The 26,820-nt window shown below is 41.4% G+C and overlaps 1 protein-coding gene across 1 annotated transcript in view; it reads left to right on the top strand.

The window, feature by feature from the left end:
- Nucleotides 1–5,493, top strand: part of GNAT3 (G protein subunit alpha transducin 3) — a 40,130-nt gene extending 34,637 nt beyond the window's left edge. The window contains 4 exon segments of the mRNA XM_077807870.1: nt 875–1,003; nt 3,066–3,195; nt 3,594–3,747; nt 5,303–5,493. Of these exon segments, the coding sequence (XP_077663996.1) occupies nt 875–1,003; nt 3,066–3,195; nt 3,594–3,747; nt 5,303–5,493 (604 nt within the window).
- Nucleotides 5,494–26,820: the final 21,327 nt, after the last annotated feature.

The raw sequence follows: 26,820 nt of genomic DNA, 5'->3' as shown, positions 1-26,820 counted from the left end.
AGATAGGAGAAGGGTGAGCTTCAGGATGGTCAATGCACTCAAGACTCATGAGATCTGGTTCAATCCCTGGCTCTGCCACAGACTTCCTGTGTGATTCCAGGCAAGGCATATAAACTTCTGTGCCTAGTTTACCCCTTGGTAGAATGGGGATAGTACTCCCCATTTCACAGGGGTGTTGTGAGGATATTAACAAAATGGGCCCCCAACTTGGGTTAAGGCCTCCCTGTGCTACTATAATATAAATGTGAATCAACAGTAGTAATTAATAATAAAGAAGACACACACACTCCTGGACCTTCAACTTGTAAATCCATGCATGTGCAGGGAAATGAACCTTAGTTGTGAATTCTTCTGAACCATTATGTTCAGTCATTATGACATTATTCCATTTAGAAGAGGAAAGATATTATAGCAACAACCTGGGAACATTGTCTGATGCTCAGTTTCCTGGAAGATCTCCTTCTATCAGAGGGATTTTGTCACGATGGAAACTTCTACTTGATTGAACTAAGTTAACTAGACAAACTACCTTTCTGATCTGTGCTTTCTTAGCATTCTTGAGGAAGATTAAAGATGTGCTGGAGTTGAAGTTTTCCAGCAGATGCTAAATTCTTTTCTTGCTTCTGAGGGCAGATCCCCATTGAAACCTATGGGACACCACTCTGTATGTGAGAGTAGAATGAGTCCAAATAAACACTTTGACACAAGTGTAACTCCATTGACTTCAGTGGAGTTTCTCCCAGTTTACAGGAGTGGAAGAGAGAAAGAGAAGTAAACACAGGCCCATTTATATTGGGAAAAAACCACTCAGTTTTATTGGTATCAGAAATCTCCCTTGATTCACGGATTATTAAACTCTGCTCAATTTCTTTAGCTATCTCAATGATCTGGACAGGCTGACAGCTCCTGGATATGTTCCCAACGACCAAGATGTTCTGCGTTCAAGAGTGAAAACAACTGGAATTATTGAGACTCAGTTTTCCTTCAAAGATATGAACTTCAGGTATAAAACCCTCTGATGCTTCTTGCTGGGTCTGTCACATTTCAAGGTCTTTGTAAAGGTTGAAAAAATAATTACAAAAGGCTGATTCCTCCGGATGCTACTTATCCAAAAAGGCTGGTTTATTAATAACTCAGTTGTGGCATCTTTGAATCCTCTATTACTTATTTGATAGTTCATAACTGAAACAAGCAAAATACTATGTCGTGAACTTACCAAGTTTAAGTTCATAATGAAATGGTTTTTAAGAGATCCCTGAGGAATTTGAATTAGGGTTTAATCTTGCAGCCCATACTCAGGCACAACTCCCACTGTCTTCCTGTCTGTGTACGGATTGCAGCATCAGAGACCTAAAAGGGCATCTTTACATTTGCAAACGTCTAAGAATCAGGTTTAATGCTGTGCCACCTCCATGGTGGCTTGTGACTCCTGTGCAATCTGGTTACTTAAATGATTTTAACAGCATGCAAATATTTTACTATTATGGATTTGCATCTACTTGCTTTCTTTCTTCTTCTTTTTTTTTTTACAGCAAGAAGAACTATGATTTGCATTAGCGTTGAAAATTATTAGTGTGGGTCAAAATTGGAATTTCTGTCCCATGTGAAATTCCAATACTTCAACATTTGTTTTCTTGGAACAAAAGTTCTGAAAAATATTGATCAAAACTAAATGGTCCAACATTTTGAAATCTTCAATGTTTCATTTCAGTTTGTTGAACCAAATCACAATATTTAGTTTCAGCTTTGTTCAATATCTAACTGCCACAACTCCCCCGCTACCTCATAGTTTGGGTGCTTCATTCCCCCCATTCTCCTCTATGGGCTGGACTCCATCTCCCACCACTGTCATGGGATTCTCATGATGCACCCTGACAGTCCAACTGGGTGGGGGATGGGGATACTGCAGGGCACCATTAGAGATGTAGTCCAGCCAGGGAGCCCAGCTCATAAGGAAGAATAGGGGCATGAGTCACCTCAACTACAACTCTTGTGAATAATTTAGGCAAATCCAGATTAATGTCAAATGGTCCCAAAACAAAATGTTTCAATTTGACAAATTAATATGTTTCAATTTGAGTTGACTCCACTTGGATTTTCTCCATTGAGAAAAATTTTAAAAAAACAGCAAAGTCAAAAATTTTCCATAGAAAATTTTGATTTTCAAGAAACTGCATTTTTCATTGAAAAAACATTGATGAAAAATTCATGACCAGCTGTCATAATTCTGCCTTATGCTTGAAAATTGGCCATGTCTGCTTCCAACTAAGGTCTTTTCCAGACACAGAGTAAAACATCCCCCTGCCAACACACCCATACTTCCAATTAAACAATTTTTGAAAGGGTTCGTATTAAAAATATACTAGTACCTCATAGCTCAGCTCGATGATCAAAGGCTCCTAAGTGACTAAATCCCTTTTAAAAGTTAGCTTTTTGAATCCTAAATCAGTTAGGCATTGTGATGCTGAGCGCAGCAATACGTAAATACCTTTAAAAATCTGAGCCTTAATTGCTACTGCTAGGTCAACCAGTGGCTGGCTTCCCCTTACTCCTATGTTTTCTATTGATCAATCTGCCAGTTCTCCACATGCACAAGAATTAACCAAAGAAAATGATAATGGATTTGCGTTGCCTTTTTTTTAAAAAGGTTAGGGAGGCTCCCTGCCTGTGCCTATTACAAAAGGCCCCCTCTCCCATTCATTTCAATGGAAAATTTAATGTCCACTCCTGCACCAAGCTCTGGGTGGATGGGTTCCTTCACCTGTGCGGAGCCCTAGTGACTTAACTGGAGCTCTGCATGAATGTATGGGGCCAGCCACCCAGAGCTCCCTTGGAGAAGTAGGGCTTTGGTTTGTACTGGATCCCCAATATACATTTGGAAGAAAAAATGCAGGTCTGCTTGGCTTCCCTGAGGGGGAAGGAGAATAGTGCCCACCCAAGGCTTGAGCCAGCTACATATTAAAATATCCATACATCTCAAGTTACTTTGTGTACTTTGGAGGTGTGAGTGTGTCTTCAATTATCTATTGTTACACATAGTATGCATGTTATATTTTTCTGCCCAGAATGTTTGATGTGGGTGGACAGCGATCAGAGAGAAAAAAGTGGATGCACTGCTTTGAAGGAGTTACTTGCATCATATTTTGTGTTGCACTTAGTGCCTATGACACGATCCTGGCGGAAGATGAAAATGTGGTAAGTCAGAAGGGAAAAAAAAAACAACCTCTTGTGAGTTGTGAAGATTCAATGTGTTTCTGATGGCACATTAGAAACCTTCCCTTCCCCTGTTTGCCAGAAGCTGGGAATGGGCGACAGGGGATGGGTCACTTGATGACTACCTGTTCTGTTCATTCCCTCTGAAGCACCTGGCATTGGCCACTGTCGGAAGACAGGATACTGAGCTAGATGGACCTTTGGTCTGAGCTAGTATAGCCATTCTTATGTTCTTATGTTCCCTTTCCTTTTCCTAATAGGCTTCTTTTAATGGTTAACACACTATACTGGTATATTGATAGAAGAGCACATCAGAGTACAAGTAACACAAGGTGATGGACGCTGTCAGCTTCTAATCGGCACCTTTTGCATTTTAACAGAACAGAATGCATGAAAGCCTTCACCTGTTCAACCATATCTGTAATCAAAAGTACTTTGCTACCACCTCTATTGTGCTGTTTCTAAATAAAAAGGACCTCTTCCAAGAAAAAATAACAAAAGTTAATCTCAGTGTCTGCTTTCCAGAATATGATGGTAAGTTGTAGGTTTCAAGATGAAAAAGACATTAAAATAGTCAGCATAGGCAAAGCTGCTGAGAGCTGTCAGAAGGTTATTAGGACAAACCCGCACTATGTTAGCATCATTCTGTGTGGATGCTATACTGATACACATCAGACCAAATTCAGAACCAATATAAGCAGGTGCAATGCCATTGAAATCAATGGAGTTTCACCTACTTATACCAGGCCTGAATCTCGCCCATTTTTTCCTGCATTCCATAAAGATATACTGTAAAATGTGTGAATGCCGGTCCTTTTTGGAGGTTATAATTTCTATGGATATAGAAAAAAGTCATTGTTACAGGCTGGTACAGCAGAACATATAAAGTCACGTTATACTGCACTAGTAGAAAAACAGTGCCATGCTCCAGACTGTTATCCTAATATGTACATTAAGGCCCAAATTTTCAAAAGTGACTAGTAATTTTGAGTAATTCCAATTTGGAATACCTTTCACAGGGGCCCTGATTTTCAAAATATGGGTTCTCCAGCACTTTCTGAAATTCAGGCCCCTTAAAGGTGTCTCAAATTGGCTACCCAAAATTGCTACTCAATTTTGAAAACTTAGGCCAAACAGTGAAACAATATGGGCCAGATTCAAAGGAGCTATGCTGATACCGGCTTAGGACGTGGCCTTGCATAAACATGACTGAGGCCCACCATTGTCTTCAGGCAGCAATCAGCCAAAAGTTTTCTCCTCCACATTCTGCCCTTGGCTTAAAATTGATCCCCTGAACCTCCTTCCAGGATCCTTCTTTCTGTTAGGGAAGGACAAATAGGAAAATTACATAAAGAAACAAATATTGCATCCTTAGACCCATTTGGCTTTCTTGCTTTTTCTTGATCTTTTTCCTCTTTCTTCTTCTCGCCTGCCTTCCTGCAGGCCTTTTCGTTTCTATTTTCAACTCTTTTCTTCCTTTCCATCTTTGTCCTGCTATTTTCTCATCTCTTCCTGTTTCTCCCACTTACTGCTCTCCTCCCTTTGCCAAGTCCCCCAGCTCAATTTTCCAGATTGTTTCAGAAGGGTCTAGCAATTTTGAGTGCCCAACTAGAGACACCTTTTAAAGGGGCCTAATTTTCAGAAGATGGATTCTCAGCACTTTCTGAAAATCAGGCCCCTTTAAGATATCTCAAGTTGGCCATCCAAAATTGCTAGTCAATTTTGAAATTTGAGGTTTATGTGATTTTCTTGCTTTTTCTTCCCATTTTTTACTCCTTCCTCTTCTCACCTTCCTTTCTCCCAGTCCTTTCTTTTCTATTTTCAACTCTTTTCTTCCTTTCCATTTTTGTCCTACTATTTTCTCATGTCTTCCTCTATTTCTCACACTTACTGCTTTCCTCCTTTTGCCAAGTCCCAAAACCAGACCAATAATTTATATGATGAAATATGAATTTTGCTGCTCAGCTTAGTTTCAGAAATTTCAAGCGTGGGTGCCTCAAGTTATCTTCCTGACAAAATTGTTTGTTATCAGCTGCTATGAAGCCTTTGAGGAAAAATGTTTATGTCACCCACTGTTGTCTCCAATTAGGACAAAACACATTTGAAGATGCGGGAAATTACATCAAGAAGCAGTTCCTAGATTTGAATTTAAAGAAAGAAGACAAGGAGATATATTCTCATATGACCTGCGCCACAGACACCCGGAACATCAAGTTTGTTTTCAATGCAGTAACAGACATCATAATCAAAGAAAACCTGAAAGACTGTGGGCTCTTCTAACCATTCGCTCCCTCAGCCCCATCCTCTCTTTTTTCCTCTACCTCTCTCTTCTCACCTCTCTTTATCCTGTGTGTGGGTTGTGGTGGAAAAATGAGAGGAAAGAGAAGGTGCTGTCAGCTGGGCTTTGGTTAGATGTAACTTTATACCTTGGATGTAGTTTGCATTGTAGAACAAAGACCCCTGTGTAAGGAGAGTCATGAGATTATATGATCCCAATGTTGAGAGATTCTGTGCTCCCATACCTCCTATTGGAGTCAGTAGGAGTTTCCCACTAAAATCAATATGAGTTACCAAGGTGATCAGCACTTCTCAAGATAAGGTCATTTATTCTTCAGTGAGGGGGGGAAAGTGGGGGTGAGTGAAAGACAATATGCAGGAAGGATTGTGCTGAGGGTTTTTTAGATTTAAGAAAACCTTAATATTAAAAAAAAATACCTCTAAATATTACCCAATCATTTCAGTTCAGTTTTCTTTTGTTTTCATGTTACATTGATGGTTCAAAATTATGTTGCATTAATTCAACATTTTTATGCAAATATAGAATAACATGCCCCAATGGAATTTTAGATTGTTGTATTTAGTTGGCTTATGACACAAAAGTTTATGGAATATATATGTATAAATACGTACATACTGTGACAAAGCTCTGTCCTTGCCTCCGTGAGTCCCACGTTTCCTGGCAGATTTCGCTAGCCTCAGAGGCTCACTGTGACCCTCCATGTAACCCTTCTTTCTCTAGAGACAAGGGTCACAGTCTACTGAGCCGTTTTCATCATAAGCCAGCAAGGGAGGTGAGGAGAAGTTATCCTTCCTTGCACAGTCTCTGTTGTCTCCCAGTCTCAGTGATTAATCAGGGGGCAAAGGTTAGGGGGGGAGCCCGGGCCCACCCTCTACTCCGGGCTCCAGTCCAGGGACCCTAATAGTATCAGCTATGGTAGCTGACCTTTTAGAAACATGACATGTACAATTCCCTGGGCTACTTCCCCCACAGCAGCCCTCACTTCCTCAAGCTCCACTTCACCCTTACCTAAGGGCCTCCTTCCTTGTGCCTGATATGGTGTGTACTACTCAGCCTCTCCAACAGTGCAACTTCCTCCCACAGCTCCTGACATGCACACCACCTGACTGACTGGGAGGCTTTTAACTAGTTTCAGCCAGCCCTTGATTGGCTTCAGGTGTCCCAATCAACCTAGCCTTCTCCCTGCCTTCTGGAAAGTTCTTAATTGGCCCCAGGTGTCTTAATTGACCTGGAGCAGCTTCCATTTAACTTAACCTGGTACCAGGGATTTGTTTAGCTTGGAGCTAATGTATCTATCTCCCACTACTTTTCTATAGCCATCTGGCCTTGCCCCGTCACAATATATAAACAATTTATGCAAGAGCTATATACAGAATTTGAAAAAATGTAATATTGGAAGCATGGGGCATCCAATTTTTGGAAATATCACTGATATGTGGTAGAGCAGAATTAGAGATATACCTTACAGTACATCCCTTAAGGATAAACTGCAAATCTTTCTTTGTAGCTGCTAAAATATGAGTTTATGTTAAACCATTTTTCATAGTATGATAGCTGCCATCTTGGACGACTGAAAGTTCTATATATGTGCAGAAAGTTAAGAGGTATAGAGAACAGTCTATAAATATATGAAGAGGGCAAACATCAAAGAGGGAGAGGATTTAAATGTAGGATTAATGGAATAAAATTAAGAAAGGAAAATTTTAGTCCTACTTTCAGGAAAATTCTCTTGACAGTAACACGATTACACTGCATATAGTCTTTCACTTGGGACTTTTAAAATTAAACTGAACAAAACACTAGAAAATTGAGTGTAGTGGACAGTCCTGCATTACACAAGATGACCAAATATAGTAGGGTCTGCCATCCCTAATATCTGTGTTTCTATTAACTTCTGAATTGCAGCCCTTTACTTGATTTATTCATTATTTGTATTTTTAGTAATGTGTATTCAATGCCAAGGCCTTGGGTTGACTTTAAATCAACAAATCACTTTTAAAATGAACCCTGTCAAGAGTGGCAGCATCAAAATTAATTTCTGGATGCCATGATGGTATAATGCAAGGCAAAACCTTTTTTAAACCATCCCTATTAATTGGGAAATCCATGCATTATTTATGATATTGTTCACACCACTTCAAGCAAGAGCATGAGCAAATGAATGGACCTTATACCGTGCCCTGAAGGTCAACAAATGTAAATTGCACACTCTGGGATTTTATGCTGCATCCTCTGAAGTATCTGGTGTTGGCCACTCTCAGAGACAGGATTCTAGGCTTCAAGACCCATTGCTCTGATCCAGAATGCCAATTTATTTGTTCTTAAACTTGAGATCTTGCAAGCCAGCAACAGGAATGAGCTTCAGCATTGAAGGCCCAATACCAAAAATATTCTAATGCTCCCAAAAGTGCAAATCTAACTACTTTTAAGAGAAGCACTTCTTCTGATCTCAGCTGTCAGAAAGGCAGTGTCTGTTGTACCCAGAACCAAGACTATGCCTGTAAAATGACCAGTTTTTCCCTCAGGAATATTTGCGTGCAAAACCTGATATTTTCACAAATTCTGCCAACTAAGCAACTCATCAACTTGCTTAAAGTAGTCACCACAAGAAGAAATTCATTATGGGCCCAGTCCTATGAGGTGCTGAGAGCTGTCCACTCCCTTCTAATTACTGATTTATCAATTGCTTTCTTTTCTTTTTTTAAAAAAAAACATAATTAATATAATTGATTACTTTGTAATACATAACACTTCTTGAACCAGCACACAGAGGCAGCAAACACGAGTACTAGCCATATCAAATGGTACCTACCAAAATTTATAGAACATCACATCATGGTTCTGACATCTGCCTGTAGAACTGTTGGGTTTTTTTTTTTTCCAGAAATCCCGATTAAAACAAAGTGCACCTAAAATTCTAAGTGAGAACAGCAACAATTATATCAGCAAAGCAAGGAAAGGCCCCAGGGATCCCTTTCAGTTTGTCTCAAGCCTCATGAAAATAAATAACCATTAAACATTTTCACAATACACTTGAGATAGTGGGGGATTTTGGGGAAAAGCACTTCCATACATTCATTTCATTTTTCAGTGAAACAGGGCAGCAGAATTATTTAAAGAAAAACCACTAAATCTCCATGTACTTTATTTGGATTTGATGCCGAATTGATTGATTTGCCTCTAAATCTCTCCCGAATAGTGAGCAAACAGTAGTCTATCTCTGGTACTGTGTACAGGAGTCTACAACCACATGGGGGCATGCTGATACCATTTTTCTCCTTTTAGAATATATGGCATAACTTCATGGGTAAACTTCAGTATCATTTCTGTGCTGCTACCAGTGTCTGTAATGGAACAATAAATAAAAATGGATTAGACATAATTCCTCCTAGACACACAGTTCATGCTTCCAGTCCAATAATATACAATGCCATTCAAGCAATACAATAATATAATTTATATATTTTGTATGCCCATACATGCACACAGTGGCTAAATGTTGCTGAGTAGATACTCTCCCAAATTACTGTGCATGAGAATGGATACAATTGAATTGTAATAGAGATTATATTTACCATTAAATCCTCCATCAAGGTACTGTTATTTACAAGAAATCGTTGCAATCTGAATTGCCATCCATTGTCTGACTTCAGTAAGTTATTATACAAGGGACTGATCTTGCTCACACGGACTTCAAGGGCAAAAAAGCAAACCTTTATACTTTAATGCCACATCTTACATAGAACTTTTCATCCATAGATCTCAAAGCACTTTACAAATAAAAATATTATGGTTTGTTGGGTGACAAATGAGATTCACTCCAATTTAGACTTACAGCCTTTATTTTGTATGTTTTAAGACAATGCTATACCACCTTTCAGTTACATATGCATGGAAAAACAGATAAGACAAATAAAAGTAATTGATCAAGCTACCTCTCTTGGGAACTGGGCAACTTTTTCCAAATCTCTGGTCTTTGCTATGTTCTTCCCCTATGTTTTCTCCACTTTCCTATTGTCAATGACCTATCTTTTTTCTTCTGTTCTACGCAGACTCCGTTACCTCATCTGTGTACCTATCCATTCTAGGCCCGTGGATAAACATTTTATGCATAAATCATAACTAACCTAAGTAATGCATTTTGTTTAACCTGCTAAAACTTACTTTTATCTATTTACTTTTGTCATTTATTCTCCACTGTTAATCCTACTGGCTCCCTCAAGTTGTTAGAAATGGTCTGTTTTTGTGGCCTTGGGTTTTTACTGGTCAGTTTGTCTTGGGGAGCACCTGAAGTTAAGAATTCCCTCATGACACTCTGCTTCATCCTGCTATGTACATAGACCAGACACACAGACCAGGTTTCATGGTTTACACAACCATGTTTCAGCTAAGTTCTGGAATGCTGTATCAGCAGAGACACATACATAAGAAAAACTTCCTTTATATAGATATACAATCATTTCTTTTCATTACATACTATTTTTCAAAACTGATGCACAGACAGATGAAGTGACTAGGTCAAGGTCAAAGAGCAGGCCTGTGGCAGAATTGAGGATGACACCAGGTCTCCTGATTGGCAGGCTAGTGTCCTAGTCACTAAATCATGCTACTGCTGTTACCCAGTAGTAGCAAGACCTGTTTACCATTGAAATTCAGACCAAAAAAAGATTATTTTGCAGATTATTTTTCTCCTTACAGACTATTCATTTGTATTTTCATTTTTATGTGAAAATCAACAAGCTGAAAGAATCTAAAGAAAAGAAGTGGTGAAAGCCACTAGCTCTAACATATATATTCTTTCACATCGCCCTCTCTCTTTGCCCTCCTCACGACTAAATAGGAGAGTTTAGTTTATTATTACTGTTATTATTGGACAGACACAAGGTGGGTGAGGTAATATATTTTATTGGACCAACTTCTATTGGTTAAAGGGATGAGCTTTCGAGCTACACAGCTTTAAAGAACAGCTCTGTGTAGTCGAAAGCTTGTCACTGTCACCCACAGAAGTTGATCGAATGAGAGAGATTACCTCACTCACCTTGTTTCTCTCATATCCTAGGACCCAGACCGCTACAACAGCACTGCAAACGTTATTAAATGGAGACTCTTTTTTTACACCCAAATGTCATATGCGTTTGCTTTTCAATCATGTTGGTGTCACAAGTACAGTGAAATAATAGAACTGTGCAAAACAAAAGGAATAAAAAAGAAAGTGCAATTTCACTCTGCCAGGATAGAAATAGCCTTTCATTGTACCTTTCAGGTGAAATACAATACACAGTGATTTCTTGATTATGTTCACATATTTACAAACCATAGGTTAGGATTTTCAAACGCACCCAGGAATGTGGCAATTTTCCCATTGGGAGCATTCAATGGAAGCAGAGTTAGGTCAAGACTAAGCACCCGTGGTCTCCTCTAGTAGAGTTTCAGCAGGTGTAGGAGACGCACAATCCGCAGTGAACCTCTGCTGAAGCAGAGCTTGAAGTGGGCGCCACCCTTGTGATCTTTTTAAAGCTGCTGTGATGTTGAACCGGCACCCCTGTGAGTCACCCCGCCTTATTTGTAAGTCAGCATCCAAGGGTTTGAAATCTTTTGAGTTAGAAATGCACATTTACATCACTTTTACTTGCTGAATGAAACTGGAAATCCAGGATAAAGTCTTTGTAACGGATTACTGAGACCATAGAATATCAGGGTTGGAAGTGACCTCAGGAGATCATCTAGTCTAACCCCCTGCTCAAAGCAGGACCAATTGCCAATTTTGGCCCCAGATCCCTAAATGGCCCCCTCAAAGATTGAACTCACAACCCTGGGTTTAGCAGGCCAATGCTCAAACCACTGAGCTATCCCTCCCCCACATTATACAGTTTGCATTTTGTGCTGTTTTCATATCAGCGTATGAAGTAAGTAAAGTTGATGTACCGTATGCTTCATCCCTTTGCTAAATTATGGATATGAAGATACAGTACTGTACATTAACCTTCAAGCTAGATAGGCGGGGGTTTTATCGTCTTATAAAACTAAGTCTAAAGAAAGAGTGGATAAGATTCTACTTTTTATGTCTGACACTGATTAAAAGTATCTTTAACCATATGATTAAAAATAATGATATATAAACTTGACCACTTTTGTCTTTTATGAAACATAAAGGTACATGTGAAATTTCTATGCACATGAATTTGTGACCACCGAACAGTGGTAAGGGACAGTTTAATGACACAAAAGACGTATTTATTCACTGATTTTTATTTTACTAGGTTTCTCCTAGCCCTTTATCCTTTCATCTCACCAATCTTTTGTTTTGCTTTTACTTCCCTCATCTTCCTCCATTCCCATTCACTTTGCATCACATCAACTGTCCTCCCACATCAGAAGGCCAAGATCAGCCCCCTTCTGGTCCTACCAAGCAATTACAATAGCAAAATAGGCTAGCAATCCATCTTGTCTCTGACACTTGCCAGTTGAAAGATGCTTCTGAGAAAGAAGTAATTTACCCTGTGATGCACATAATTATGCAGTACTGTATCTCACAGGATGGAATATTTCCTGCTAAATAACCTGCCACCACTGTACACAAAGGCCCCACTTCAGGGAAACACTTACGCATGTGTTTAAGCATGTGAGACACCCCACTGTAGTCAGTGGAACTACATGTGCTTAAGTGCATTGCTGGATGAGAGCCAAAGAGGTCACTAGAGAAAGACACAAAGAACATTTTCATCCTCTGAGATTACACAGTTTTTTTACATTGGCCTAGGAGCAAATAATTGATGTCAAATCTCAAATATGGAGTCTCAAAAGGTCACATTCCCTCTAGACCTCTGAATCAGCCACTCTTCTGTAAAAATAAATTCTTTATCTACTAAATTGAATTAAAGACTCTGCAGTCTATTCTCCTGTCGAAAGGGACATATAACTCTTATTAGTGTCAATAAAGATTGCACATGCCCAGGGAGAGGAAAATAAACCCCTTGACATTCAAATCAGCTACATCCTAAAGCCATTTGTAGGATACCATTGCTGACAAGCCCAGCCATAATGTCTGAGAAGAAGGGAGATGCAGATGCTGCAGGAAGGGCCTGCACATGAATCAAATGGATTTTGAGGTTGAGATAATGAATATCACAAAAGCCTCTTATCCTTGACATAGTCCAGAGTCCATTAGAAAGAAAACTTAAATATTAGAAAGCATTTAAGCATGCTTAGCTGGTTAAGCACTAAGCTTCTGACTGTGTTTGGATGGGGGGCCAGATGCTGTCCACATAGACACACAAAGCCCTAAATGCAGTGAATAGCTGAGGACTCACTGCATGGGAGGCAGCCATGCAAGGGAACCTCCAAAGCCCTGGCATGCCACTAAGCAGTGCTACCCAGTGGCTCTCTCTGCATCAGTAGAGTGTACAGCCAGTGACAACACATTATCCACTGGTCAACACTCTGCTGTTTGCATAGGGGAGATCAGTAGAACAGGATTAACAGTTCTAGTTAGTTGTATGCATTTTCTCTTTGCTTATGTCTATGTGGAAGCAAGCAAGCGGCAGCAAGTCTCAGAGCCTGGATCTACAGATCCAGACTGGGCTTGTGGTGTGGCACTAAAAAACAGCCCTGTAGACATTCAAGCTCAGGCTGTGAAGCCCTCCCCCTTCCCTAGGCTTCAGAGCCTGAGGCCAGTCCAAGCCTGAATGTCTATTCTGCTCATTTTTGTGCCATAGCACAAGACCTGCAAGCCCAAATCTGCAGACCCAGGCTCTGAGACTTGATGCCGCAGGTTTCTGCTTGCTGTGTAGACGAACCCTGTGTCAGCCTGCATGTAGCAGACACAACATACTCTGGAGGCAACAGTCTTAAATGTGTGAATAGCTTTGACAACACATCCAGCAGAGAGCAGGGGTTCTCACACCACACTTCATCAAAGACCCTGATGCTGCATGATCTAAACAGCTTTAATTCCACTTAGATACTCAATAGGATTTGGGGGCACTCAACACCATGCTGGAGGTGCACTGTCCTCACAGGATCAGCCTCCAGTACTTTCCACCCTGGGTTTCTATTTATTGTATTTTATCTAGTTGACCATGTGAGTGCCCACTGAATTTAAGTTTATTAGATTTTTTTCCAGTGACCCCGTAAAATATTCTTGCCTGATACAGTTTGATATTTACCTGCTGCCAGCATTATTACTTCTACTCAGAAAGGCTCTGTTTATACAAACAGAAAATCTCACTGCACTAGCTCCCGGAGCTGCAAAGGTCCTATTTCAAAAAGGTCCCAGCTAATGCCTGAACTAGGAGGTTTGCAGTTTGGAGCTAGTGCTGGTCTAGGGCAACAAAACACCCAGCTGGGCCCCTACAAAGTGTACTGAATCCTGGAGGTTAAGATATCAAACCATCCACTGTCTAATTGTGACATTAATCTCACTCTGCCTACTGCTGAGATGTTAATGCTGCGCTAGAGGCATGTTGCCATGTAAAGTCATTTTATCCTGTGCTGGAAGTCATGGGATTATGGCGGCTTGTATAAACCCAACAAAGTGACACTGAATGGAAAGGAAAAGGAAAACAAAGAAAAAAGAAACAGGTTTACTGCTTTGAAAGGATAACATTTTGAGAAGCGGCCTCCGATTCGATGTGCCTCAGTGTTTAGGTGCCCAACTTGAGACACTCAGAGGTTACTTTTGAAAAAATTGACCACAATGTCCAGATTATATCAGAGCAGCTGGTGGCTTGGGGGATCAATGCCGAGAGTGAATTAAGCGGCTCAGGGCTGCAAAGTGAAGAATGCTAATGGCACCTCTGGGATTTCACTGTCTTCCTGTCTCTTTGATGAGAAATTCGACTGGATGCTGGCAACTGTAGCAAACTCTGAGCCCACACAGGTGAATGACAATCAGCTGAGCAGGGTCAGGACCTTTATAACTCCCCAGTGCCAGAGGAGAGTCATTTGATGGATGAAGGGCAAGAAGTGACCTTGGTGCTGAGGCCAGTCACCAGGGAGGCTGTGCCTTCAGAGCAGCTGCAGCACATGCTAGGTCCATATCTGGAGAAGCTGTCTGGGATGACCCAAGGTAGCAGCCCACACTGGAACCAGCAGAACAGGAAGCACTGTTGGAGCCGGAGCCGGGTAAGTTTCTGCCATCATGTTTATTGTTATTAATATCTGGACAGGAAGGATTTTTGGCTTATGACCCTATTCAGATACTAATACTAGCTGGGTTGATAGCATGCTTCCATTCAGGACAGAACTCAGACCATTTATCTAGCACCCCACCTCCCATCTGACACTACATGGGATTGAAAATGGACACCGGGAGTGGAGGAGAAAAATGTTAAACAAGCAGGTCTCAAGAAATTTTTACTAGTTCCTCACGGATTGTTAGAAATATGGTTTGGGGCACTACAATTATGGGCATCACATACTCCTTCTAATACAACTCACCTTGTAAATTGAGCACACCAGCACTGTATTAGACTGCCCAGTAAATGGAGTAAAAAAACAATGGCTGTAAAGCATCAAAGCCAAACCAGAGCAGGTATTTGGTCCATAACTGGCTGAAATATGACAATGACAGGGGGTGGTGTTGGTATTAGGGACCTCAATGGCTGGCAGTCAGTTGGGGCTGTCCGTGTCACCAGGGTGCCTGTAAGGTGGCTGCACTATGTCTCCTTGCCACATCACCATCTTGTTGATTTGAGCATGAATTTTTGCTGGTGTCCTATCCAAATTAAGAGTCTCTGAAGAACTGGAACATCTGGTAACTCTGGAGAATATTTTTTAGGACCAAACAAGTTTTACACATTTTTTCACTTAAAGATCTCATATGAAATTCTGAAACATGTGCCGACGGCAGAGAAACTTGCAACTCCAGAGTCCATTCTAGGGAAGCAACTAAAAGCTCCCAACTGGAATTAGCCAAGAACTGTCATGTCTGAAAAATGTGAGCTAAGTAAAAACATCAGCTCTCGCTCTTGGAGGAGGAGTTTATTAGGAAATCTCTCTCTCGCCTGGTCTACCTGTGAATGTCACAGACAAATCCCAGATGAGATTTTCCAGCCTCCACAGTAATGGATTCCTCTTGTTAGTTCCTCGATTTCCTCAGATGAGTAAAGCCTGCCAGCTAGGTGCCCCTTTAAAACACACGTATCCTCATGAACATTTCTGTGCTGCTACAGTGAAACCAAGCAGCAGTTCCAATTTCAGAGGTTCAGCTTGGGCTTTTCCTCCCAGCTCTTGTATTACCTACATGCCTCCAGCTTCCATCCAGGACACATCACACTATCCATTGTCTACAGCCAAGCCCTAAGATACAACCAAATTTGCTCCAATCCCTCAGACAGAGACAAACACCTACAAGGTCTTTATCAAGCATTCTTAAAACTACAATACCCACCTGGGGAAGTGAGGAAACAGACTGAGAGAGCGAGGTGGGTACCCAGAAGTCACTTACTACAGGACAGGCCCAACAAGGAAAATAACAGAACAGCAGTGGCCATCACATACAGCCCCCAGCTAAAACCTTTCCAGCACATCATCAACAATCTACAACCTATCCTGAAAAATGATTCCTCACTCTCACAGACCTTGGGAGACAGGCCAGTCCTCGCTTACAGACAGCCCCCCAACCTGAAGCAAATACTCACCGGCAACTACACACCACACCACAGAAACACTAACCCAAGGAACCAATCCCTGTTACAAACCCCGTTGCCTTCTCTGTCCCCATATCTACTCTAGCGACACCATCAGAGGACCCAACCACATCAGCCACACCATCAGGGGCTCATTCACCTGCACATCTACTAATGTGATATATGTCATCATGTGCCAGCAATGCCCCTCTGCCTTGTACATTGGCTAAACCGGACAGTCTCTATGTAAAAGAATAAATGGACACAAACCAGACATCAAGAATGGTAACATACAAAAGCCAGTAGGAGAACACTTCAATCTCCCTGGACATTCAGTAACAAATTTAAAAGTAGCCATCCTTCCACAAAAAAAAAAAAATCCTTCAAAAACAGACTTCAAAGAGAAACTGCAGAGCTACAATTCATTTGCAAATTTAACACCATTAATTTGGGCTTGAATAGGGACTGGGAGTGGCTGGCTCACTACAAAAGCAATTTCACCTCTGTGGACACCTCCTCATCAATTATTGGGAGTGGACCACATCCACCATGACTAAATTGGCCTTCAACATTGGTTCTCCACTTGTAAGGTAACTCCCTTCTCTTCATGTGCCAATACATATTTAAGCCTGTAGCTGTAATTTTCACTCCATGCATCTGAAGAAATGGGTTTTTTACCCACGAAAGCTTATGCCCCAAATAAATCTGTTAGTCTTTAAGGTGCCACCGGACTCCTCGTTGTTTTTGTGGATACAGACTAACACGGCAACCCCCGATCCTTGAGATTAGGGGAGTTTACTGTGCACGCCCACTCTTCAGTTTTGGAGGCTGGATTCTGCCCTTTGGTGGTGGTGCCTCTGGAGGGGAAAAGACGTCATGCTATTGAGCCAAGTCTTTCTCCTGAGTCACATCCCAGCAAACCCATCATCTTCAGTGGAGTTGCAGCATACTTAGCACTTTATGTTTTCAAAGTGCTGTACAAGTATTAACCCATTGACTCTCACACAGGTCTAGTGAGGGAGGGAGGTCAGTAATCCCAGCCCCATTTTCCACACAAGTAAGTAACTGAAGGACACAGAGAGGGTAAAACTCCACAGTGCTTTCCAAGAGGAACATCCAAAGGTATTTTTTCCGCAGGAGGCAGGATTCCTTCCAGAGCACATGGGGCCATAGTGCAGTGCATCTAATGCCGTATCTCTTTATGGAATGCAGACTGTTACCCACAGCAGAAGCATGTAGCTTCATAGGCCAGTGTGCCTGGCTAGGCAAACCCCTTTGGAGGTGCCATGTGTCCCCAGGTAATAGGCACAAAGTAGCCCCTAGGCATAAGGACTGTAATCCCACCAAGCCCTTGCACAGGCCACCATCACATGCGTCTTTATGCACTCTTTACCACTGCTGTGCCCTCTCCTAGGATCAAGGCACTATTTGGCCCAAATCAATTCAAAGATCCTAGGCAAGTAATTAGCCACTGCTTGGATTAGACTCTGACTATATAATTCATGTGAGCAACTGTTCTAACTTTCCTATACTACTTTATCTGTACTGAACATTTACAGTTCCCAGGAGTCTGCTCTGCAGCAATAGCCTTCTTGCCATCTTGCCGTGCAGAATGGATGAGGCCTGTTACAGAGGAGGCACACGCTGTGCTCTCCCAAGGAGACTGTTACTTTTGTTGTTAAAAGAAAAGGAGGACTTGTGGCACCTTAGAGACTAACAAATTTATTTGAGCATAAGCTTTCGTGAGCTACAGCTCACTTCATCGGATGCATTCTGTGGAAAATACAGTGGGGAGATTTATATACATAGAGAACATGAAACAATGGATGTTACCATACACACTGTAATGAGAGTGATCACTTAAGGTGAGCTATTACCAGCAGGAGAGCGGGGAGGAAAAACATTTTGTGGTGATAATCAAGGTGGGCCATTTCCAGCAGTTGACAAGAACATCTGAGGAACAGTGGGGAATAGGGGAGGGGGGGAATAAAAATAGGGAAATAGTTTTACTTTGTGTAATAACTCATCCACTCCCAGTCTTTATTCAAGCCTAAGTTAATCGTTTCCCTTACTCTAAAATAAAGTTCATTCAAACGGCAAGTATATGGTTGCTTGTTGTGTATACAAATTATTAACAGGTACCTTTGTCTGTTAATGTCCTTCTATGCCCTATGCTCTGCAGTATCTGAATGCTGCATTAGGGAATATAGAAAATGGGTATAAAAGAACTAGTTGCTCTTCTTCAAGGTGAAAAATCCAATACAGTATCACGTTAGCCCTGCTCTCTTCCACACGGAGCTGGTCTGGGGGAGATCTTGTCCTGGAAGGTGAATCACAATGAAGCCAGTGTGACAGATTACCCCCACCCCCACTCCGAGGTGCCTCCTGATGTACCGGGGTTCAACCATCCTGGCCTCCCTTACCCAGTCCTGCTGAGCCAGGCCCTCAAGACTCCTCCAGCACACACACAGGTAGGGATACACCCACCTGCAAAAAGACACAGACACTGAAATCAGCTCTGCATGGGAAGACTCAGCTAGGGAATTGCCTGGCACTCAAGTGCATACCCCTTCTGGGGTGCAAACCCCAAATTGTACTATCTTGTAAGCTTATGAAATTCACCCCTCTCCCTCAATATGGAGGAAGATATGCACAGCTTTTAGCCCCCCCCCCCTTCTGAATTCCACAAACTGGTTTTAGGGAAAACAAAAACAAGTTTATTAACTACAAAAGGTAGATTTTAAGTGATTATAAGGGATAGCAAACAGATCAAAGCAGATTACCCAACAAATAAAACAAAAACGTGATATAAGCTTAGATACTAAAGGAACTGGTTACAAGCAGTAATTTCTCACCCTAATTGTTGTTTTAAGCAGCTTACAGAGTTTCTTGAAGACAAACTGCTCTTGCTTGCAGCTTAAAACTCCAGGTATTCCTTTCAAAGGCCAGATACCTTTTCCAGCCTGGGTTCAGCCTGGGTTCTCCCTGCTCCTCCTCCCCCCTCCCCCCCCGTCTTTGTTTCTTAGATGTTCACAGCAGCCTTCCTGTGCAGGGATTCAGTGAAGGACAAACCATGATTATCTCACTTCATGGCTTAAATGGGTTTTACATATGGCGGGAAACCTTTGTTTTCTAGTCTGGTTCCCCCCTCCCGGTGGAAAAATACTGGTATTCCATCATGGAGTCCAATACCAGGTGACATGATCACATGACCCTGCAGTATCAAAGCAGCCTTGAGTCAAAGGCTGTTTGTTGCAATGCAGGAAGGTGGGAGATTAGCATCTTCAAAGACCTATTGTTCTCCGTAATGGTCTATTGACTTGTTTCCAGATTTAGTCAGCCAGACTGATTACATTTTGTCCGGTGGGCATTCCCCAAGTGCAAACACTTTTGCAGTACAGATCATAGAATCATAGAATATCAGGATTGGAAGGGACCTCAGGAGGTCATCTAGTCCAACCCCCTGCTCAAAGCAGGACCAATCCCCAATTTTTGCCCCAATCCCTAAATGGCTCCCTCAAAGATTGAACTTACAACCCTGGGTTTAGCAGGCCAATGCTCAAACCACTGAGCTATCCCTCCCCCATGTATAGTTAATATTCCTCACTTTAGATACAAAAATGCTACAGGCATACAAACAGGATAATTGTATTCAGTAAATCATAACCTTTCCAACGATATCTCACATGACCCATCCTGCATAAAATACATCTTAGTTATGCCATATTCATATCATAAGCAAATCTCTGCGAAGAATATGGGGCATAGTGTCACAGCCAGCAAGCAGCCATCTGGGGTGGGTCAGAGCCAGTGGTTTGTCAAAATGTAGGCACATTTTTAAGATACAAAAGCGCCATCTTTTTACTGGTTGCACTTGAAATATTCCATGCCGAGCCCCTGAGCGGGAGGGGGGAACCATCAGCTGTAATAGATATTTTCTCCCAAACCATTCTGAACTCTAACATATCATTTTCTGTAGCCATGAAAATTACAGTACTGTTAAGAAACTGCCAACCCAGTAACATGCACAACACAAAGCTTTTGACTCAAAATGTTTTTAAGCCTTTTCTTAAATACAGCGAAGTGTTTCTCATGCTTCCAGTAACCTATAATAAAGAGCCAAACTTTGTGTTCACAAATGGTGGGGCAGGCTTTTCAAGAGACAGGGCCTTTCATTTACTTTATTCATTTCTATTTAGGGCTCTGCTCTTTAAAATTTAGGAAACACAACATTGGAGATGGTCTGTCGAAGCTAGGATTAGACAAGAACTTGCCTACTGCAGTACTTTTTATTTATGTGACTATTTCTCACTAATTCTGATTACTGCTATTAACATAAGGGGCCCTATAAAGCCCCCCTCCAATCTTCATATAGAGGAGATTCTCCCTTCTCCCCCATGGACGGGATCAGCCTCCTCCATGGCACGATCCCAATCCCAGAGCCTCACGGGAGCATTAAGTGAGCTGGGATTTTGGAGGAGGGCTGAGAGTTAGTGGCCCTTTGGAACAAGACCATCAAGATCCACATCATTCTCCCCCAGCCCTGCTGAGATTTCCCAGCAAAGGTCCTACAAGCGAGGGCTGTATTATCTGCCCTGCAAAGCTGGGTCATGGGGTCCCATGACAGCAGTGATCACGAGGAGACTCTGGTAGTGCAGCTTCAGAGAGCCATGCTGGAAGCAGACCTGTGGGTCTGCCCTGGTCTGCAGGGTCCCCAGCAGTCTGCAAGGAATCAGGGATTCCCTGAAAGTTCATTGAACCCAAAATGTTTCACACAAAATACTTCGGGCCAGTGAATCATCAGTTTCATTAGAAATTTTCCAGACAGCTCTCTTCCTCACCTTGGATAACCCCAGTGTCAATCTTCATATAATCCGGCCACTTTTAGCCAGTCACCACTAATTTTAAGCACCATGTCAGGTATTTTTGTTCTGAGCAAGATTACAAAAAACAACGGCAGTAGCGGGATATCTTCACTAAGGTGCCTACTAGGGATAAACAGAGATTTTTAGACACTATCACTAGTGTAGATAACCCTCTTAAGAAAAGCTGGGCAAGAACTGTGTCTTATTAGCCTGGTTTATTATTATTATTGTTTGTTGTATTTGTTGTTGCTCTTGCTGTTTTACAAACATATAGCAACCATGGACATTGTAAAGGATGTGTTAATGTCCATGTCCCCATAGGGCTCTCCTTCCTTTAGTGGTTTCCGTTTTAAGACAGAATACCAGAGTTGATTGCTCTTATAGATGCAGGCTTTTATTACAGGTTTCAGGAACTGTATGAAAGAATATTTCTTCGGTGACCTTCTGCACTCTTCAAGCCTTATCACAGTGCAGTGATCAGTATCTGTCTTTGTACTGCATTCCTCATCACTAATGAACAACCCTGTTTGTGAAATCAGCACCAACAGGCAATGTGGCTCAGCATATTCTTAAATCCAGCTGGAGTTAACAGCATCAGCTTCTAAGCAGTTTTATGTGAAGTCCCACACCTGGTGACTTCCTCATTAGTTGCTTTGGAAGGGATTTGGTTATACATGTACAAGTGCAGACGGAGGCATGGTCTAGCCCTCACATTTTGCATGTCTCTCAGCAGCAGAGCTGGGTAGAGGCAGAAGTTCCGTTTCATGAAGGATTTTGCAATTCTAAAAATTTGGCTTTGTTCTGAACCACAACAAAAACTGAAAATTTCATAATTCCCCCCACAAAGGAAAATCTTTAAAAAATATCATTGTGGGTTGATTTATGTTTCATTTTGACAAAAATCAAAACATTTCAATTTAAGTTTTCTAAATGTTGTCTCATTTTCAAATACAAAATTTTAAAAATTTCAAAATGAAAAATTGAAACATTATGTTCTGGAAATGTCAAAACATTCCATTTTGACATTGTCAAACATCCTCCCTCGACCCCCCAGGACTTTCTTCCAAAACAAGATTCTGGCAAATCGACCCAATGTCATGAAGACCTTCAATTTCGATGCCACTCATGTTCTGAAAATGTTTCTGACAACGTTTTTTCCAAGCAGCTCTACTCAGCATTTTGGACCGGGGACGTCAATTAGTCAGTGTCAATGTCCGGACAACCATACAACATTTGGCAGCAAATGATGTGACCCAGAAGACTATGAATGAATGAGTGATAAATCCTTCTCTGGGTGGGTTATTACTGTCTAGGGGACTGCAAACACTGTGACTCACAGTTTCTGCCAGATTGTCTTAGGGCAGGGCTTCCCCTTTCATGGGACAGGCCTGTTACTGACTAAAGAAATCTGGCTGTAATTTGAGGCTCCTCTATTGAAGGCCAGAGAGGAGGGGATGTGGGTGTCAGTCCCACTGGTACCTGACAACACCTGACTGTTCTCTCTATATAGAACTGCCTGGAAGAGATCGCAGGAGCCCTTTTCCCTTTAGTTTCTTATACTTGTGACTTAGTGCTGATGATGAGCTAACAAGAAGCAGATCACAAATTTTAATTGTACCTGAAAAACTCCCTCAGGAAGGGGATTTATTATTGCCAGGTTAACTTAGAAGGTTCTGAAAGCCAAATTTTCACTGATGGGGAAAAGAGAGTAGTTTCATGCTCAGAAGGCATTCCGATGCCACAGTAACAAGCATAATGTAAAGGCCTAGACAGATAATGTTCTGCTTCTGATTACGCAGCAGAACTGGAGTTTGTGGAAGATCATTACAGGGAGTTGTAGCCTATGGGTTAAACTACAGGTTTAAAGTTAGCTTTTAAGTATAAGAATAAAATATAGGTATAAGGCGGCAATGCAAGAAGCCTACAGGCCCAAACCTGTAAGACATTAGCTTAGCATTTTAGCACAAGTGAAGCCTATTAAATCTTAGCATAAGTAAATTGACCAACAGTGACCCTAAGTCACAACATGGCATAAGATATAATTTTGCAATAAATAATTCTGCTAAAATTCTGCATACAGAGCTGACTGGTAACCACAAGAAGTCAATTGATGCCAGTTTGTGTATGTTAGGACAGGAACATCAGCAGATGTTTAACCACAGGATTGCTACAGTACCTAATTGATATGTATATAAATAGTCTGAGATACTTAATATACTAACCTTTAGAATAAGGACACCCCAACATTATTAGGACGAGGACGTTAGTTATGGGCAAAGGAGGCCAAACACTGTTGTGAATATCCATGGCAGCCGTCAGACCCTATAATAGGGCACAAGGACCTAGGCCATCGAGACCTTGACCATTGGAATAGTTTGGCATGCCAGAGATAGGATAGGATCCTCATTGACAAGTCTCCCTACTCCCAGGTCTCCACAAGGATTTTGTGAGTATGCATATGACAGGACAAAGTTAATATTGCATTACTGTTATATTCATGTTTGGATCGGAATATTCGTTTGTTCACTAACCTTGTTAATAAAGCTGTTGAAATCTCAGAACATTTTTATGTATGATTTTTGCAACTGTGCACACTGAGATTTCAAATTTAATTGTAATTCTAATCATTCTGGGCCTGGTCTTGGAACTGGAACCTGTTGGACTTCAGAGTGTTAATTTGCAGAATTGGAAACTATTAAATAATCTATCAAATCAATAGATCAGGCAACAGTGAGCACTGGATTACTGGATACACTCCTCCAGTAGAAGTGTACAGGCTCGGAACGTTATTTTTCTGCTCAGTCATGAGATTGGACCCACAGCATTTGAATCACTAGGAAGCTGTTCTGTGCAACCATCCGTTGAACAGAACCTGAGGTTCTTGTTCATTCCATATAAATTACATTGCCCTGAGGGAATACTCTAGGCATGATGGAAAATATGCCAATATAAAATCAGACAATCATTGATATTGTTTTATAGCAGTAATATAGAAACAATCATGTGATACTGCACTTACATTAAAATATTTCAAGTATAATCCGTTCTCTTTTATTTTCATATGCTTTACGAGATTTTTTTCCTCAACAAGGAAAGATATTATGGGCCACATTCTGCTGCCCATACCCATACTGAGTAGTACCTTGGGGATAATCCAATTAAAAACACTCACAGAGTAAACTACTACTCATTGAGTGAGAAACCTCAATAAAGTCAGCAGAGTGTGTCCCTGTGATTCAGAGCCAACCTTGGGTTGGGTGTGCAGGGTGGTCGGCCTCGGCACCAACCCCTCAGGGTGCCACATCACTCTGTCAACCTGCCTTTTTTTGCTTGGCTGCTCTGCACTGGGGAGATGGTAGGGAGTGCTGAAAACATTTTCCAACCTGGGTGGCAAAATGCAGAAACATCTAGGGCTGGCACAGTCTGCGGTAGGAACACGGGGCCTATCTTTTTCTGTTTCTCCAGTGTAAATCCAGAGTGACTCCACTGCCTTTAAAGGAGTCACTGCAGATTTACACTGAAAAACAGAAAGAACAATTAAACCCCATCTCTTTACAAAAGGTTGCAGAACAAATAAATCTCTGAAGAACAATCAGGCATATGAGTATCTTTACATGCTCAGGAAGTCTAACATTGGTTTTGATGGAACTATTTGCGCAAGCAAATCTGCACACATGCAAATTTTGTTCTCTAACTCAGAAATGGTAAATTCCTGGCTAGGTATCTTTTGCATTTTCCAGATAGAAACCAGCTTACAACCAAAAATAATCTCTTTTGGAATAGAGGAAGGCAGGGCATATACAAAAATGACCTTTAGAAAGTAAGGAAATATTTTATTTGAAATTTAAAAAAAATATTTTAAACAGTAAAATAAATAATATAGAATTATAGTGAAAAAGATACAAACAATTGAATTCCCTCAAAGCTCTTGTAGCTCTCAAAGTCAGACCTCTGTCTCTCCATTTGACTTACTAGCATTTCAATTGTCCAGAAGCTCTGTATTTTTTTTTCTGGCATCAAGAAATCTCGATGACCTATTTTCATTTTTCCTCAAGAAATCTTAAAGCCTGGCATTTAGGTGAATGTCTTATGCTGCAGCTGGGAGCGAGCTAGCACACCAAAAATAGCTACATGGACGTTGCAGCTCCAGGGGAGACTCAGGCCACTCGTCCAAGCTTAGACCCAGGGGGGCGGGTGGACTTGAGATCCTGAGCTGCTGCTTAAGCTGCAATATCCATATTGCTGGTTTTAGTACACTAGCTCAAGCCCCACTAGCACCTGCCTGTTTACCCGGGCTTGGGAAGCTCACTCCCAGCTGCAGTGTCAACATAACCGACAAACAAACTGAAGCGTTTTTAAATAAATTTGATTCTAAAAATTGTGAAAGGAAGAGCTGTTTCCCCTATGTTACCTCAGCCCACCTGTGAGCCTTCTACTGAGTAGGAACTTTGCTTCAGATCCTCTCTTAGTAACTCACATGAAAAGACTGAAAAGATTGGGGTTGTCAAGGAGATGACTAAGAGGAAGCATGATAAAAGTATACAAGATAATGACTGGTTTAGAGATGGTAGATTGGGAACTTCTGTTCAGTATGTCTCATAATAAAAAAAAAACATGGATAGATTCAATTAACTGGAAAGATGGAAGATTCAGAATAGATAAAAGGAAATACCCTTTCAGACAATACACAATTAGCCCGTGGAACTCATTTCCAGAGGAGGAAATGGGCCGCCCTCTAACCATTGTAGTTAGGAGGGAACTTCCCTTGGGGAAAGATATTCCAATAACTGCCTATGGCAGAATTTATTTTCACCTTCTATTAAAGCACGTGGAATTGGCCACTGCCGGTGATAGGCTAGGCATTAGACAGACATTGAGTATGAACCAGTATGGCAATTTCTATTTTTTTATCAGAAGCCCATTGAAATAATTGGAAAGGGTCCTGTTGACTTCAATGGGCTATCGAGCAGGCCATTGCTTCACAGGTAGTCCCACTGACATTAACTGAACTACTTACCATGTATGTGGTGAGGTACCACTCTAGAGGCCTGAAATCAATAGGAGTTTGTGACACTATGCTTCATATTCTCCATAGTTGCATGATTGATATAATTATGACATAATTATGATGCATTTTGTACAAGATGGGTCATGCAAGGTGTCATTGGAAAAGTTACAGTTTGCTGAATATGATTATCTTATTTCATAGAATCATAGAATCATAGAATATCAGGGTTGGAAGGGACCCCTGAAGGTCATCTAGTCCAACCCCCTGCTCGAAGCAGGGCCAATTCCCAGTTAAATCATCCCAGCCAGGGCTTTGTCAAGCCTGACCTTAAAAATTTGTATGCATGTATCATTTTTGCATCTAAAGTTATGAATATTGACTATGTATCTGTGTTTCATATGAAGTAACACCTGGGTGACACCCACTAGGCAAAATGCTTCCAGCCTAGACAGCTGGTTGGGAAGGGCCTATTCAAGGTAATGGGCCATCAGGGGAAACAATAGACTTTAGGAGAAGTTTATCCCCCACCTGATGAGCCTTCCTGAGAATGTTTCAGCCAGCCTGTAAATAATGGCTGCTATGACTCTGCAAAGGCATGTAACCAGACCACATGACTCTGGACTCCTGTATTTTTCCACAAACTGGCCTGGGAACCAAGTTTTGAAACAAAGGGTTCCTGCCATTTGAAAAAGATATATAAGGCAGGGAGTGACATCACTGATTGTTCTTCACTCCCCCACAACTGAACACCTAAGAGAAGCTCCAAAAGAAAAGGACTTGAAACGGGGTGGGGATTCCAAGCTGCAA

The sequence above is a fragment of the Eretmochelys imbricata genome, chromosome 1, assembly GCF_965152235.1.
Source record: "Eretmochelys imbricata isolate rEreImb1 chromosome 1, rEreImb1.hap1, whole genome shotgun sequence".
Lineage (NCBI taxonomy): Eukaryota > Metazoa > Chordata > Testudines > Cheloniidae > Eretmochelys > Eretmochelys imbricata.
Note: the sequence above shows the minus strand (reverse complement) of the source record. Positions and strands in the feature narration are given on the sequence as shown.